Here is an 18,390-nt window from a genome sequence, read left to right as displayed (position 1 = left end):
TGAGTTCTGAAGCACTCATAATCACCTATGAACTTTAACATCACAATATTTTCATTATGAAATGAAAGCTAGAAAATAAAGTCATATTCTACTTCCAGTTTTGGATCAAGTTTGGATCATAGTGGGCCAAGCAAATCTACAGACCCACCTTGTGGTTGTTTCCATAGTTCCTTAATGTGTAACTAGAATAGACGTAGCTGGCAAGTAACACAAAGCCCATAGTGATCCTCTGATTTATGGAGTCAGACGTAGCTGGCAAGTGACACAAAGCCCATAGTGATCCTCTGATTTATGTAGTCAGAATCAGTATGGTAGAAACATTCGAGTAGAAGCCCCTAGAGTTTCTTCTCCCCCTCAAGGTATTTTTAAAAAGCAGTACCACAGAGATGGGTGCCATAACCAAAAACGTCAAAGATGAAAAGGTGGTGACAGCTATCACATCCCATTTAACTTGCCTATTTGGTCTATAAGTACTAAGCAGATGGATCTTGGAGAATGCCTGTGGATTATCAGAAAGGTAGACAGGTAGTGACTCCAAATACAGCTGTATTCAAGATGCAGTATTTTTACTGGAACAAATCAATATAACCCCTGAAACCTCGTAAGCAAATTCTCTTTTTCTGTATTAATTTGAAGGAACCCCAGAGACACCTCTTTTACCTGACTAGGTGAACAGTATATTGCAATCTTGCCTTAGTTCTATGTCAACTCTCCTGTTCTCTAACAAAGTCACAGAGATTTTGATCATATTGGAAATCCATCCAACATCACACTGGCCCACTACAACTAATGACATTATACTGACTGGATCTAGGCAGGAAGTAGCCAGAACTTTAGATATCCTAACTTGACATATGCAAACTGGAAAGTAGGAAGTTAAACTCCACTGCTAGGACTCTGTACCGTCTGAGTCCAGTCAGGGAACAAAATACATAGTTATTTTAATAGAGAGAATTTGCTATAAAGACATTAAGTATAAAATTTTTAACTAGATTGTTAAAAAGGTAAAACGTACTACAGATTCACAGAATTACCAACTACAGAAAGCAGTTAGTTTACCACTACTGGGGAAACAAAGGATGGGTTGAAAATATCTTTAAACTTTGAAGCTTGAGGGGATCCCTAGGTGGCTCAGCAGTTTAGTGCCGCCTTCAGCCCAGGGCGTGATCCTGGAGACCCCGGGATCAAGTCCCACATCGGGCTCCCCACAGGGAGCCTGCTTCTCCCTCTCTCTGCCTGTCTCTCTGCCTCTCTCTCTCTCTGTCTTTCATGAATAAATAAAAATCTTAAAAAAAAAAAAAAAAAAAAAAAACTTTGAAGCTTGAACATCTCTTTAGAGCCAAAACTGAGATTCTTAAGGAAGAAACACAGGTCAGCTGTTGTTCTAGTCCAGACCACTCACTGCACAGATGAAATACTGGGTTTTAATTTATCTCAAACTACCCGGTTAGTGATAGAGTTTTAATACTGGTGTCCTGATTTTATTAGCTCTTTTTACCACATCACACTGCCTGACCAATATTTTATGTCTTGTCAATCAAATATTCTTTCACTTAAAAATTGGAGACATTTAAGACTCTCTAATAGAAGTAAATTATGAACTGTCATTTCTGAGACATCCTTTTCCACCCTACACTGGGAGAACAAACTGTCAGTTTTTAAAACATCACATAACAAAAGAGGCTTTGGGGTTTCATGAATTTTTTTATCTGGGTATTGATTAAACAGATGTGCTCATTTTGAAAATTCATTGAGCTGTATGTACATTTATGATTTTTGTACCTTTCTGTATGCTTTTATGTGTGGATTCATAAAGACAGCAAAATTATGCTGCCACCTTTACAGAATCCTCAGAACTGACAAATTCTTGACATATAAATCCTTTCATCTCCCACAAATTAAAAGGAGAAACAATAATAGGCTTTATTCCTGGATTCCTAGTTCTGGAAAGCAAAACTCATTGGTGATATGGAAACGATAGAAATCATGGAAGAAAATAACACTGTTAAGGCTACAACAACATCTTTCGTCTTGGTATCCTTAGCATCTTGGATCCCTGGGTGGCCCAGCGGTTTAGCATCTGCCTTCGGCCCAGGGTGTGACCCTGGAGTCCCGGGATCAAGTCGCAGGTCGGGCTCCCTACATGGAGCCTGCTTCTCCCTCTGCCTGTGTGTCTGCCTCTCTCTCTCTCTCTCTCTGTCTCTCATGAATAAATAAATAAAATATTTTTAAAAAAATCTAATATAGTGCCTGATACACAGTAAAGTTTCAATGAACATTTGCTTAACTGAACTTCCTGTGATTCGAGAGAGGTTAGCAATATTTGAAATATTTTAGATATTCCTAAACTATGAACTTTCTTAATATCACTGTCTTGCCAGATCACCAATACTGTCCCCTGTAGTATAGTGGGGGAGAATTAACAGGAAAAATAGATTGTGTGTGTAAAAATCAAGTAGAAATAACTGTAGATTAAATTTTCAGGAAATTTTACCAAAAATAGCAACTGGATATGAATGTATGATTGCAAAAATGTGTTAATTTTAATGAAGATTTAAATAAGAAAAGAGAGAAGGCAGATTTAAAACGTAAGATAAGAAAAAAAAATAAAATGTAAGGTAAGGGGCAGCCTGGGGGGGCTCAGTGGTTCAGCGCCGCCTTCAGCCCAGAGCATGATCCTGGAGACCCGGGACTGAGTCCACATCGGGCTCCCTGCACAGAGCCTGCTTCTCCTTCTGCCTGTGTCTCTGCCTCTCTCTCTCTCCGTGTCTCTCATGAATAAATAAATAAGATCTTAAAAAAAAAAAAAAAAAGTAAGATAAGAGAGACTAAAATTGATATAAACTTTCTGTTAAGTGGGGTTTTTCTTAAGATTTTATTTATTCATGAGAGACACAGAAAGAGGGGCAGACACATAGGCTGAGGGAGAAGAAGCAGGGTCCCCACAGGGAGCCTGATGTGGGACTTGATCCCAGGGTCCTGGGATCACAACCTGAGCCAAAGGCAGATGCTCAACCACTAAGCCAGCCAGGTGCCCCTGCTAAATGGTTTCTGACTAATAACCCTCAACACAGCATTTTCCAACTTCCTACTAAAATAGGAAAACAAACAAGCAAAACCTATGACTACTAGCCAAAACTAAAAACTATAGAAAATCAGATGCGAAGGTTTAGGAGGAACTAAAGTTAACTATTTGACAAATGGAGGTAAATTAAGAAATAAAAAACAATCCAAATTATTAAATACAAGTCATGTGGAAAAGGAAAGAGGAAAACCATCATCTTTCCTTGGATTTGAAACCTACGACTTGAACCAAATAGCAAAGGGACGCTGTCCTTATCCACACCACAGAAAGAAAGAGTTAATCCCCTTTACCTGTTTCCACTAGCATTGTTTAAGCTCTAGGAAGAGATATATAAGATGTAAATGGTAGGCAAGTGAGGAGAGAGGTATGGGCAGTGATAAAATACATTCCAAAAGTCAGGAGTCTCAAGGAGTAATGTGCTCCAGAGAATAAAGATAAGAAGAATCCTGGTACTACATAGACGAATTATAGTTTTATTGCACAATAGGTCTGAGTTCTAGAGAAATCAGTCAACAGGGGATAAGAAAAAGTTGCCAATTAAGTAAAAATTTAAACAAAGTATTGGCAAATAAAATCCTTAGTGAATTAAAATGATACCTCAAACAGGTGGAGTTTATTCCAAGAATATAAGGATGATTCAATATTTTTTTAATTTTTATTTTTATTTATTTTTTAGTAATTCCTACACCCAACATGGGGCTTAAACTCACAACCCTGAGATCAAGAGTCACATGCTCTTCTGACTGAGCAATCCAGGAGCCCCTGATTCATCATTTTTAAAAATGTATTACATTACAATTTAAATAGAAAAAACAATATGATCAACTCAATGAGAAGTGAAAATACAAATTGCCAATAAACTTAAGAAGCATTCACTCAGTAACCCTGACAGGTACAAATGAAAACTATTTTTCTGATCATTAGAATGATAAGATAGTTAAGAATGATAACAGTGGGGGGGGTAGCAAATATTGAGGAAGAAACAAGCAGTCTAACATACTTCTGGTAAAAGCTTAAATTGGTACACTCTTTTGTATGAATTCTATCATTTTCACCTGTTTACAAGCACTGGTACTGGAATATAAAGTATGTTTCTCTCTCTCTCACACACACATATATAAAATATATTCACAAGATGTAATACTGTTTCAGCATTAAATTAGTCCAGCGCTTCTCAAATTTTTTGGTCTCAGGACTCCTTGCGCCCCTAAAAATTAGTGAGCAAATGAATGGTTGCCAGAGACTAGAGGAAGGCCAACTACAAAGGGCAGGAGGGAATCTGGGGTGAGTGATGAAACTACTGGATATCTTGATAGTGGTGGCAATCACATGTCTGTATGTCTTTGTCCAAAATCACAAACTTTAGGACAGCTCGAGTGGCTCAGTGGTTTAGAGCTGCATTCAGCCCAGGGCGTGATCCTGGGGTCCTGGAATTGAGTCCCACATCGGGCTCCCTGCATGGAGCCTGCTTCTCCCTCTGCCTGTGTCTCTGCCTCTCTCTCTCTGTGTGTCTCATGAATAAATAAATAAAATCTTTTAAAAAATCACAAACTTCAGTTTAAAGGTTAAAAAGTCAGACTTGAAAAAAAAAGTTCTTGAAGACCCCAAAGAGCTTTTATGGGAGTTAACAGGTATATTTAGCTTATTAGAAATTGTTGAGAAAATTTTAAAGGAGTACTTAATGTTTTTCATTTCAAAAATAATAAACATACTAAATGTTAACATCAATTATGTATTCTTTATGAAAAATACGTGTTTTCCAAAGCAAACATTTAGTGAGGAAGGTCCCACTGTTTTATGTTAGCAAATCCTTTTTTTATGTCTGGCTTCAAGCAGAAAACAGCTGGACTCTCATATCTGTTTCTGTATTCAATCTGTTACAGCATCACAGGTCATGTAGCCTCTGGAAAATTCCACTGCACACTTGTGAGAAAATGAGTGTAAAGAAAGACAAATAATATTTGCATATTATTATGAACTAATTTTGACCTGGAAGTGTCAGGAACCCCAAGGGTTCCCAGGCCACACTTTGAGAACCTGATTTGGCCTATACAAGAAAACTCCAAATACTAAATATGGCATGATAAGGTACTTCTTTTCAAATCAGGGAAACACTTTCACTTACACAGATTATCTGTCCTGATTTAATACAATATCCACCTTTTCCAGGGCAAAACTTCGACCAAACAATGCTTTAAAAGACTGAGCTACAAACATCAATGTAAGTGAAAAATATTTCTGAGAGCAAAGAGTCAAAAACAAAAACAAAAAACAGTCCCCAAGAGTTACAGCACCTCTTCAAGCCCTCATTCACTCATTAATGAACTCTCCCTAAAGGACCAGGCTGCATGAACAGATAAAACGTAGGAAAGGGGGAAAAAAAAAATGCCTGAGCTCAAAGAAAGAAGAGAGTCATAAAGGATCCAAAAGGCAAGCAGAATAACTGCAGAAGTAAAGCAATACAGGCATAAACATACTCTGAGAGTAAAAAAGACGAATATTGCTCCTTGACCATATACGATTAAAAAAAACCCTCAAAATGCTGTATAGTGAAACCGTGCCAAACGACCCTTGGACGACATCACGCTTACGACGGAAAAAGGGGGATCCCCTCTCTTCCAACCACAATCACTTTATTCGGCTGCAGAGCAAGGTGACAGAGCTGGGTACGGAGAAGACAAGTGTCCCTGCTTGGGGCTCTCTGAGCGTCCACACAACTTTCAGGGCTGCAGAGCAGTCCAGAACCACTCCTTATTCCAAGCGACCAAGCTCCACTTGCTGTCCCCGGGGGGCTCTGTCCCCAGGGGGGCTCTGTCCCCAGGTGACTTTTACGGGTTTTTTTTTTTAAAGATTTTATTTATCTATTTATTCATGAGAGACACAGAGGCAAAGACATAGACGGAGGGAGAAGCAGGCTCCGTGCAGGGCGCCCGACGTGGGACTCGATCCCTGGACCCCGGGGTCACGTCCTGGGCTGAAGGCAGGTGCTAAAGCGCTGAGCCACCCGGGCGGCCCATCTTAGGCACTTTTTCATATGTTTCTTGGCTCTTTAGAAATACTCTGTGTGTGTGTGTGTAACTGCCCGTTAAAGTTTCTCTCCTTCGTCTTCCTCTTCCTTAAACACACTTTTTTTTTCCTACGGAATTGTCTTTTCGTAATTGACATGTAGTTCTGTATACACTTTATTTACACATCCTTTGTTGGCTCTAGTTTTGCAAATACCCGTTCTCAGGTTGTGCTCTGTGTCTTCAGCCCTTGAATGGTGTCTTCTGATGAACAGTTCTTACTATTTTTTTTAAGATGTTCTCTATCTATTCATGAGAGAGACACACAGAGAGAGGCGGAGACGCAGGCAGAGGGAGACGCAGGCTCCACGCGGGGCGCCCGACGGGGGGCTCGATCCCGGGACCCCGGGGTCACGCCCTGGGCGGCAGGCGGCGCTGGAGCGCGGAGGCCCGGGGCGGCCCCCGCAGGTGAGCCGTGAACGCCGGGGGTCCCCAGGCCGGCGGCGGCGCCCGGGGACCGCGCAGGGTCAGGGCCAGGCCGGTGCAGGGGCTCCGGCTCCCACACGCCGCAGCGGCGTCTTCCCCATCAGCGGCCCCTGCCCGCCGCGGCGTCCGCACCCGCGGTCGCGCCTCTGACGCCTCCCGGGGCCACACACACACACACACACACACACACACACACACACGCCCGCTCCCTGCCTCAGTCTCCCCCGCGCTCGCGAGGCGGGCGGGTCGGCCCCGGCGCCCCTCCAGCCCGTCTCCAGGCCCCGGGCCGTTCGGGCGGCTCCGGCCGTCCTCCCGGGAGAGGCACCCTGAGGCGGCCGGTCTGCGGCTCCCGCACTCACCCGGCTGACGCTTCAGCGCCATCACGGACACCAGGTAGTGGGCGATGTCAAAAAAGGGGAACATAGACGTGCGAGAAAAGGCAAGGGTCAGCTCATCCCACGGAGAGTCCATGACGACGACCGACAGCAGCAGCCGCAGCAGCCCCGGCGACGGGTTCCTGCGGTGCGCGGCCAGGGTGGGGGAGGGGCCGCCGCCTCGCGCCCGGGCGCGCCGCCTGCGGGAGCCCTGCGCGTGCGCCCTGGGACCCGGCGCCGGCACGCTAGGGGCGGGGCGGGGCGGGGCGGGGCGGGGGCGGGGGCGTGTCCTGGGAGTGGGCGGGGCCAGCGGCTTCCCGCCTGTTCCTGCAGGGCCGAGCCTGGTTCTCCCAGACAGGGTCCGTCCGGCGTTCTTCGTGCTGCAAACGGTGCCAGCTCCAGGAGAATGGGCAGAGGAATATATACGTAGTGAATTTTATTTTATTTTTATTAAAATATTTTATTTATTTATTCATGAGAGACACAGAGAGAGAGAGAGAGGCAGAGGGAGAAGCAGGCTCCATGCAGGGAGCCCAATGCGGGACTCGATCCCGGGACTCCAGGATCACATCTTGGGCCAAAGGCAGGTGCTAAACTGCTGAGCCACCCAGGGATCCTCCGTAGTGAATTTTAAAATGCACTACTTACATTAACATTTAGCACATTTGGGCAGCCCGGGTGGCTCAGCGGTTTAGGGCCTGACTTTGGCCCAGGGTGTGATCCTGGACTCCCGGGATCAAGTCCCATGTCCGGCTCCCTGCATGGAGCCTGCTTCTCCCTCTGCCTGTGTCTCTGCCTCTCTCTCTCGCTGTGTCTCTCATGAATAAATAAATAAAATCAAAAAAAAAAAAAACATTTAGCACATTTATTATTTTAAAGCCATACGTAAAGAACTTTTAAATTTTTCTAAGATATGAAATATGCTAAGTATTGATTGCATAGCCCTCGTAGAGTCTTGGGGACTCTTTTGGGTCCTCAAGAAATTTTTTTAGGGATTTGATTTACATACATTGCATTCATCCTTTTTAATATAAAGTTCTATGATTTGGGATAAACCTGTACAGGCCAGAGGGGTAGAGGTTCAGAGTGGGATTAACTTCTTTAAATTGATTCACCTGACATTTGTCAAGCAAAGCTAGTGTGCAAGGCACATCGTGATTTAGTGGAGATCTAAAAAAGAATACAATAATATCGTGCCCTCAGTAAGCTTGTGTTTTCTCAAGAGATTAAGTTTTTTAGGCACACACGTCATTTGTACAGAACTGGTAGTGAGAAGCAGAGGTGCCATGCTAGAGCAGTTCCGAGAAGAGGAGGACTATTTCAGGGAAGTGGTAAGATGACCTGGCCTTACAGGCTAGAAGGAGATGGACAGAGGAATTTTGGCTAGACTACAAAGTGAGAAATGAGGCTGGAAAAGAAATCCTTGAATGGCATACCACAAACTATGTGGCTTGGCTTCAGAATCTAAGCTCTTGATCACTACATTATGCTCAGACAAATCAGAGCCAGAATCCATTCTCTTAACCATTATACTAAACTGGGTTTTTCCCTTTTTGATGGAGGTGGAGGGTAATGTGCAATCAACAAATAGTTTAGGAGTAAATTGGTGAGAAGAGACTGGAGACTGGGAAAATCAAAGGGTATTCATTTTCCATACTTTTTATGCATTCCTTTATCTTTGGAATTGCAGTGTTATGAATTTAGGGGCACAATTTGGATAGTGTTTCCCAAAAGGTTTTACATTTGACAATCTTAAATTTCATAAAGGATGCATTTTGTTCTTTAAAAAGTAATATATATGAAGGACTCTTTGCAACACCTCCAATGATAGTCTATGCCACTATTATTCTAAGGTATAATTAAATCAATTATTAAGACCAATAGGACAACATAAAAAGCATCAGAGTTTTTTAAAAAGCAGGTAAATCCAACATTTTACTTACCCTAAACAGACTAATTCCAACAGAAAGAAATGAATCATTTCAGGCTCTCCCTAGTAATCTGAAACTTGTTTCTTTTCAAAAACTGAGAATTAGATGGGTCTCCATCTGCCTAGAGTCTAAAGAAAAAAATGTGTAAATCTAAGAAAAATGAAATTATAATCTTATAAAAAGACAATTTGTATCCAAATGTTAAATATGCTCACTATATTTGCTTCTGGTCAGTGCTTCAGTTATTTAGTAAAATAAAATAATCCAGAAAAAAAGGAAGTGAGCAATGAAAGAAGGAAAGGCTTTGAACTGGTAACAGAGCAAGGTGAGATTGGGGGAGATTAAGTGTGAATATTCAAACTTTTCCTGACTTTTGGAAGCAGTTTACAAAGTTACATAATCATTGCAGAAAAATGAATTTGTATTATAAAGTATTGCTTATCTATTAGAAAGTAAAGCTGGTCTTATTATATGAATATCTAGAAGAGTTTAGACTAAAAAGAATTTGAGTTCAAAAACATGTGAAACTAATTTTCATAAACCAGATTTCTCAACAATACTATTGGCTCTTTGTTGTGGTGACTGTCTTATGCATTGTAGGATGTTTAACAGCATTCCTAGCCTCTACCCAATAGATGCAGTAACACACACATGCCAAAGATGTCTCCATATATTGCCAAATGTCCCAGTGGAAGGCTGGGATGAAAATGCCCCTCATTCAGAACTACCCTTATAAATAAATAATTTTTTTGCAGTCTGTATCTCTGTATACAAACATTACAGTCGTGCCACTAATATTAATCATGAAGTTAATTCTAGAACAACTCACATAACTCTTCTTAGTCTCAGCTTGCTTACCCATTCCCCCAAGTCAAGGTGGCAAAATCCCAAAAACTAGTATCTCAAAATGTAATCATCGCTATCTCTTCTCTGCAATACTGCTTTCCATCCACTGAGTGGCATGCCTTTCACTTTGGGAAATCAGTAACAGTAACTTTTTAAAGAATCATAAAGGGCCCATAGTTAGGTTTCATATTAAAGGGGCTAATTACACTTCTAAACTTTGATATTCCAATTAGACATTTTCACTCTAAAGTTATTTTGATAGGTATTTGATACCATGCCATATCAAATTATAGTGTAATATTACATGACCTTTACAACAAAATGTTTAATTTGAATTCAACTTTTTTAATATCCAGCATTATCTCCGAGAATTAACTAAAGAACATCAGTTGCATTCAAAATACCCACTGAATTTAATCAGTTAAGTGGGCTGCTAGTGCATGAGATTTAAGTGATGAACCAATTTGGGTATCACTCAACTTTTTAGACTCAAGTGTTTAATAATAGTGCCTTTCGATATGGTGACTTTTAAAATATTACTTGGTTACCTATTTCTTGCCCTGAAGGCAAATCCTTTTCTATAAACATCACATATACCTCTAACATAAACTATCAAACTAAAACTGTTCTCCCTGTGTAACAAATGTAAATATACCTGATTAAAAATCTGATGTTATTAAAAGGAATATCTCAGTATTCATCAGTGTAAGGACTGCCAAAACTGCAGTCACTCACCACTGCGTGGCTGCTAGGTGTCTGTGGTTACCAACACCCAAGGTTACAACTCATCTCCATTCAAGATTAACAGGTACCGTTAAATCAAAGAATAATAACATTCTAGAAGTTGAATGGACCCTTTAAAAAATTACCGTGGATTGCAGGTCATAGAAAACAGTTTGGGGCAGCTTAAACAAAGTGAAGGATTTACTGAAAAACTGCAGAATCAGATGAAAGGAAGAATTGAGCCATTAAGCCCTAAGAAGAGCAAGAAGCTGGGAATTTCTGAGGCCAGCAGCAGCAGGTGGGGGTGGCTTGCTCTCAGTTACTAATGATGGTCAATGTCAACATTGTTCCATCTCTGCGCTCCCCTATTCAATACTGCAGGAAAGAGAGCCTGCCTGGCCTGGGATAGATGTCCTCTCCTGCTTAATCAGCTCTAAAGGGAGGCTGTGGCACATGGACCCATAGCATCCCTAGGTATCAGAGGCAATGTCCTGAGAATAAAGTGAACGAGGCAACCATCACAAGAGGTGTCTATTACAATCATTTTCTTTAGCCCATTTATTTCAGAGTAGGAAACCCAGGGTGACAAAGAGATCACAAAGGCAGTGACAAACCAGGATTGGTTATTATCCTGTTACAATCTCTCCTAAGTACTCCTCCTGGGCTTTCTCCTATCCCACAGACACCAAATATTATTCTTAAAGTTGTCTTTTAATAACAGTTTCAGCACCCCTACAGCAATGAAAAGGATACCAGTTAAGAGCCAGAAAGACTTATTAGGAGTCAGGGCAATGGGTCAGCAGTCAGGATTAGAAAAAGGGTTTGTAGTTTATAGCATAACCAGTTTGTTGAAGGAACTGAACTCAGTGGGACACAATCAGGAAGTGAATTTATCTTCCTCCAGAAACCCCACGCCCAACTATAATCCTGTGTCAGATCTCCCCTTCCCATCCTTTAACATTATCTCAGCAGATCCCATTGCTTCTTGTCATTAAACATACTAAAAAATAAAATGAAATGAAAATGTTAAAGTCTACTACAGCTAAATTGTCAGTCTTGCATCTAATTCAGAACTTCTCCCATTCCATCAGCTTGGTCTGCCTAGCCCAGAAACTTGCCATAGAAGAAAGGTCTTTCATCTTTCCTCATCTGCCCCTTCCATCTTCTGTCCCCTCCAAAGTCAAGGTAAAAGGTAGCGACATTATAGAAAAGGAACAAAGGTCTTGTGGTTAACAAGTGTTGGTTATAGTTCTCGGGTTTTTTTGTGGCTATTGATACTTTTTATGGGAGGTTCCCAGCGCTGACCCATTCATGTGGTACATTTGTAGGTTTGGCAATGATGCCATGGACCTCTGCATAGCTAGGTTTCCCGACATCTACAGTTGCAGCAGACACCATCAGGCTAACTCAACAGGTATATCTAACTTTGCACATTGAATTAAAACTTTAAATATGGCTTTTACAGCCTCTCAGCAAGGAGTGACCATGTATTAAAATACTGGCAAATGAAAATGAAGAGGGAGTCTGTTGGAATGCTTCTAAAAACAAAGTGAAGAAGAACACAGCTGGTAGACTGATTCTGCTTGCTTGACCTTAAGACGTATTATACATATAACCTCAGTAATCAAGATACTGTGATATTGGTAAAAGAATAGACAAACAGGTTGGGGAAAGCACTGTGGCTTCTCTCACAAGGGTGACCCATGCTCTTGATATGGGTCTTATTTCTGCCTTGAGCTGGAACAGCCATCATGTGACCATGAGAGAAGGTCAAGAAAATAGCAGATAACTGAAGATATCAGCTATCTCTCTCAGGCTTACTGTTTTTTTTTTTAATAAATTTATTTTTTATTGGTGTTCAATTTGTCAACATACAGAATAACACCCAGTGCTCATCCCATCAAGTGCCCACCTCAGTGCCTGCCACCCGGTCACCCCCACCCTCCACCCACCTCCCCTTCCACCACCCTAGTTCGTTTCTCAGGCTTACTGTTATTTGAGAACAAAAGTAATCCTATACCTGTTTAAATAGCGTCTGAATTGGCATGGTGGAGAGGTGTGTACTTACTTCCTCACAGACAGAGGAGTAGAAAAGCAAATGCACCAAACCTTTGAATTCCCTTCTATGAATTTCCTTTCAAATTGTTGACATCTTGGGGTGTTGGGAGCAAAGGTCTCTGGACCAGTTGTTATCTGTAAGTCTCAGTTAGATGGCCTACCTCCTCTTTTTAGAATATGAAGGTAACATCTTTTGTCTTAGGGGCGTTCCAAGATAGTAAGTCCCAATTAACATCTTGTTGCACTAGAAGATAAGCAAAAGAGAGAGATTAGAAAATGAGGTCGATGAGTGAGGTTTGAAAGAAAATGCATGTAGCTAAAGCTAGGAACTCACAAAACATAAGTGATCTGTGTAGATGGGTTGGTTAAACCAAAACATGAGCAATGAGAACATAATATGCCCCTAACATTTGGGCAAACCAAAGGAATCCTACTTAGAGGTTCAGAAGTGTGTCCAAATAACAGGGAATGAATGGTGAGGAGGGTCCATAAGTACAAATAGAGAAGGTAAATGCAGTTGCAGGTGGTCTCTGTCCAGTAACAATCACTGAGGCAAATTAATCCAATTTAAAGCTGCCCTTATAGGACAACTGACAATAAACATGTATTCCATTGCTTGAGCCCAAAGCTGTCTAGGTTTCATACAGAATTCATCTATATTACATGCTTCCCAGATCTATTTTTTAAATCTATGTCAGTTAGTGGAATTGCATATGTTTCTGTGGACAGCACAGTCTGCTTCAATCACTCAAAGTTCCTTAAAAATCTGTAAATCTGTATAAATCACATTAGATGTAAAATCTGTAAAATGTAAAGATTTATTAGTATTTATTATCCACGTTCTTGTGGTTTTGCATAGAAAAATTAGTAACAAGTTTCCTTAGTCTGAAAAAAAGAAAACTTAAAGAGAATATTTTTTTAAAGATGTATTTATTTTAGAGGGTGTGCATGGGTAAGCAGGGGGAGGGGCAAAGGAAGGGTGGGGAGAGAGAGAGAGGAGAGACAAAGAGAGAGAGAATCTCAGGCAGGCTCCCCACTGAATGTGGCACCTCCCAGGGACTCAATCTCACGACCCTGAGATCATAACCTGAGCTGAAATCAAGAGTCCAATGCTTAACTGACTGAACCACCTGGGTGCCCCAAGAGAAGATTGTTAATAACAGCACAACTTCTTAGAGGCATTATGATTATCTAAGAAGGGAATAATTCCCCAAAGTATTTTAAACATGGAAATCTATTTTTTTCCCTCCAAGCAGTTCATGAAACTGGAAATCCAGCAAGGAAAACCCTGTACAAATCTCTTCCTATCACCACTATACTCAGCTGGACTATCAGCTTATTTCTAATGTTCATTCACTCAATAAATATGTATCTCATCTTTCAAATGGGGCCCATCAAATCTAACAGCAAAGTCTTTCCCTCCATCTCCTTAGCTACCTCTCTGTGAAGTTTAGCCAGCTAGTAGCAGCATATAAAATTGCATTTTCCATTTTATACTAAGGGGTTCACTTGGGAAACTCTCATCTTAGGAGACAGGGTAGCATAGTGGTAATATAAAACACACGGTCTCTGGAGACTGGCTGGCTATTTACTGTGTAACCTTGTAGAAAGCAATTGCTAACTCTCTCTAATCCTGTGCCTTCATCTTAATTTAGGATTAACAGTATTTAATAAGTAGTGTTGTTTTCAAAACTAATAGCGCATGCATATAAATTGCTTAGCATAGGGGTACCTGGGTGGCTCAGTGGTTGAGCGTCTGCCTTTGGCTCAGGTCATGATCTCCATGTCCTGGGATCGAGTCTCGCATCAGGTTCCCCACAGGAATCCTGCTTCTCCCTCTGCCTATGTATTTGCCTCTCTCTGTGTGTCTCTCATGAATAAATAAATAAAATCTTTGAAAAAAATTGTTTAGCATAGTGCCTAACACATGAGTACTTGCTTGATAAACCTTAGCTATCAGTCTTCTCCTATGATATTCAGACCTCTTGGAAGGGAATTAGATATTTTTTCCTACTGCTTTCTTAACTACTGAAGTTATATAGATTTTATTAATTTTAGAGGAATAGTGATTAAGATTGCAGGTGCTGAAGCAAGGGATCCTGAGTCAAATTCTGGCTCTGCTCCTTGCTAGCTGAATTATCTTGGGCAAGTTTCTCTGTACCTCAGTTTTCTCATTTCTAAAATGGTGAACAACAAAAATAACTAACTAACTAACTAACTAAATAAATAAATAAATAAATAAAATGGTGAACATAATACTCTGTACCTCATGGGGTTTTGTGAGGATTAAATATATTAATGTGTGTTAAGAACAGTGCCTAGCACATACAAAGCCCTCAATAAATGTCAGTTACTATTCAGAATTTACTTAACCAGCATTATAAGGACTTTAATAATTTTCTCTTATCATGAACATAATTCAATTGGGACCTAATTTCTTTTAAAAAAATCTATCACATAAAAGCACTTTCAAACTTGTGATCTAGTATATATTAACTAAATAATGAACAAAATCATCTGTGTGCAATAGAAAAGGATGCTTAGGTGACAGACTTCAGTAAGCTCAGTGAAACCGTCGTTAGCATTCCAAGAAAAAATGTAGGTATTTCTCCCTTATTTGCTTCCTTTTACTTTTGTGTTTTGCTTTTTATTTTTATTTCCTTGTCTTTAGCCTTGTACCTAATAATTATGTGTGCCCAAATAGAAATAACAATAATGCTTCCCTTAGTCCATGAAAACAACGCTATTGCTTTGACTAAAGTCACATAGTTGAGGTTTCCTTGAGTTCTCTTATTACATTTTCTCACCCAGAAGCCATCCATATTGAAGTCTACCAGTTCAATTCAGAAAAGTCTTTGACAAGGCTTCCAATCCTGTAAACTCACCTAACTTTGAGGTGCCAAAGGAAAAAAAAAAGTTAACCAGAATACTCTCTAAAGAAGAGCTGGGAACATTCTCTACCAGACGGAGGTTAGGACAACTGGGCTAACAGTTGTTGCACATCCATAACCACGAGAGAGACTGAGGATAAAATTAGATATAGGGACATTGAGACTAGCTAATTAGAGTGGGTAACTGGCAAGTCTGGTCAGTCAGATAATAGCTGAGACTAAGAAATACAACCTGAGGGGCAGATAAAGTTTAGTCAGCTGTCATTAGCAGGACCATAGTCAAACATTACCAGAACAAAAATGTCAGGTGAAAAAAGTCAAGCCAATGAAGCAAGGAACACTTTAATGACAAGGTATGGATGACTAGCTATTACAAAATTACTGATGCTAACACTGGGCAGGAGCCACACGAAGATTTCTTCCAGACGGGTGAAAAGTTGCATCAAAAAGGACTAGTCTTTAGACATCTCCTCAAAGAAAGCTCAAACCACGAAGAATAAAATTGATGAATAGGCTTACATTAAAATTAACTTCTAATTATCAAAAGTCACCATTAAGAGAATAAAAAGGCAAACACAAAGTGGAAGAAGATACATGCCATATGTGTTTATCTCCCAACAGAAAAGTCTTACCCCCAAAATATAAAGAATTCATATATATCAATAAATAAAAGTCAATTAGTTTTTTTAAGTTCAGTACAAAACAGCAAAAACTTGAACAGATAATTCACAAAAGAGGATAACCAAATAACCAATAAATACATGAAGAGGTCCCAACTTCAATAGTCATCATGGAAATGCAAATTAAAACTGCTTATTAAGGAATGCCTGGGTGGCTCAGCGGTTAAGCATCTGCTGGCCTGGGATCAAGTCCCACATTGGGCTTCTTGCATAGAGCCTGCTTCTCCCTCTGCCCGTGTCTCTGCCTCTCTCTGTGTCTCTCATGAATAAGTAAAATCTTTTCTAAAAACCTCCTTATTGGGCAGCCCCAGTGGCGCAGTGGTTTAGCGCCACCTGCAGCCCGGGGTTTGATCCTGGGGACCCACATCAGGCTCCCTGCATGGAGCCTGCTTCTCCCTCTGCCTGTGCCTCTGCTCCTCTCTCTCTGTATGTGTCTCTATGAATAAAGAAATAAAAATCTTAAAAAAAACCTGCTTATTAAAATGTTTACAATTAAAAAGAGAGACAATACCGAGTGCTGGTAAAAATATAAAGCCACTTAAACTCTCATAGACTGCTGGCAAGAGTCTAACATTATGCAACCACTTTGGAAAACTGCTAAAGGTGAACATAGATATCCTCAGATCTACAAATTCCACTCACAAATATGAATAGCACCATTATTTATAATAGCATAAAATTGTAAACAACACAAATGTTTGTCAAAATAAATATGGGTGAATAAATTGTGATGTCCAGTTGCTATATAGGTATACACACACAGACACAAACACAATATTCTGTACAGCAATGAAAATGAATGAAATATTGCTACTTGCATCAATATCAGTGAATCATGACTCTCAAACACAATATTCCATTTAATGGAATTCAAAAAACAGGCAAAACTAATCTATGGAGTTGAAAATAGGGATGAGTGGTTGCTCTTGGAGGCAGGAGAAGGGAGCTTCTGGAGTTTCTATTCTTTACTATGATGTTGCTGTGTTCACTTTATTGAAAATGGAGTTATACTTTTAAGATGTGTACATTTTGATTTGTATTTTATACCTCAAAAAGTTTTTTCAAGTAAAGAGGAGGAATGACATTTTCTAACAAACTTACTAGGCAGCTTGGGGCTTGGCAGGAAGTCTGGCCCTGACTGGGTTTTCTGTCTCTCCAGGAAGAGCTCAGTCTCTGTGGGAGTAGCGTGATAAGCCAAGGTATAAAAACCTATCCTAATTCAGTCAAAGGCAATGTTATGTTATCTGTTCAATCAGAGGTTTCCTCTGGAACCCTGAGAAAAAATAGTGAAGCTGCATGCAATTTTCTTAGTTCATACTCTCCTGAAGTCTGTTTCCTAAAGAATGAAGAAGAGAAGATGAAGTTAATAGTCACTCTGGCATTAATCTGCAGGTGCTAAAAATCTTGGGCCTTAAGAATGGTTGATTCTTTGTATCATCTACTTTTAAATATATATTCAGGGGCAGGGATGCTTAAAAAGTAGGGAGAGGAGGTCAGATGCCAAGTCCTTCAGTTGTAAGCCTCTAGATGCTACAAGAGTTCTCTTCTCCTTGAAAGGAAGTAATTTCAGCTAAATCGGGCTAAGATTCTTGTGTTGTTGCTTAAACAAATGAATACTTCGGGCTCCAGACATACAAATTTTAGTGCGCACTTTGAAGTCAGAGCTGGGTGGCAAGGATACCTGAAGTCAGGCTCAGATTTCATGAAGCATAGAATAGATTTCTATTCTCCACAAGGCTTCTAGATCATGAGAGTCAGTAGGGGTAAGGAAGAGAATACATCAATTCCCCTAAAGATTGCCATTCAGAAGAAGAATGGTGAATGGTTCAATAGTTATATGAAAAATGACCACCAGCATCTCTGCCTACATTGGATTCTTGTGAGATATTTGTGAGGAAATTCTAATAGGCTGGTTCATGCACCTGATCAACTTTATGGGCAGATGAAGAACACCTCCAGGCTCTTGGGAGCTTTGTTCTACTTGGCACACAGACAAATGAACAAAGATTGTGTAGCATGACTGTGGGAGAGCAGGACCTCAGCGGTAAAAGAAACAGTAAGAACAGGGCCATATATAAATGGCAACAGGGCAGCCCCGGTGGCGCAGTGGTTTAGTGCCGCCTGTAGCCCAGGGAGTGATCCTGGAGACCTGGGATCAAGTCCCACATCCAGCTCCCTGCTTGGGGCCTGCTTCTCCCTCTGCCTGTGTCTCTGCCTCTCTCTCTCTCTCTCTCTCTCTCTGTGTGTCTCTGCCTCTCTCTCTCTCTCTCTCTCTCTCTCTCTGTGTCTATCATGAATAAATAAATAAATC

The 18,390-nt window shown here is 40.6% G+C and overlaps 1 protein-coding gene across 2 annotated transcripts in view; it reads right to left on the bottom strand.

Annotated features, from left to right (window-relative positions):
* The window catches only part of TMEM38B (transmembrane protein 38B), a 50,238-nt gene extending 43,067 nt beyond the window's left edge, over window positions 1-7,171 (bottom strand). The window contains exon 1 of one of the 2 annotated variants that reach the window (XM_072842231.1): window positions 6,936-7,171. Coding sequence is in view for 1 of the 2 variants with exons in the window: in XM_072842230.1 (XP_072698331.1) it covers window positions 6,936-7,047 (112 nt within the window). In the remaining variant the exon portion in view is untranslated. The remainder of the gene's footprint in view (window positions 1-6,935) is intronic. The other variant, XM_072842230.1, reaches the window with a different exon arrangement.
* Between the last annotated feature and the right edge of the window lie 11,219 nt (window positions 7,172-18,390).

This window comes from Canis lupus, chromosome 10 (assembly GCF_048164855.1).
Source record: "Canis lupus baileyi chromosome 10, mCanLup2.hap1, whole genome shotgun sequence".
Lineage (NCBI taxonomy): Eukaryota > Metazoa > Chordata > Mammalia > Carnivora > Canidae > Canis > Canis lupus.
The sequence above is the reverse complement of the archived record's forward strand: the minus strand, read 5'-3'. Positions and strand labels throughout refer to the sequence as shown.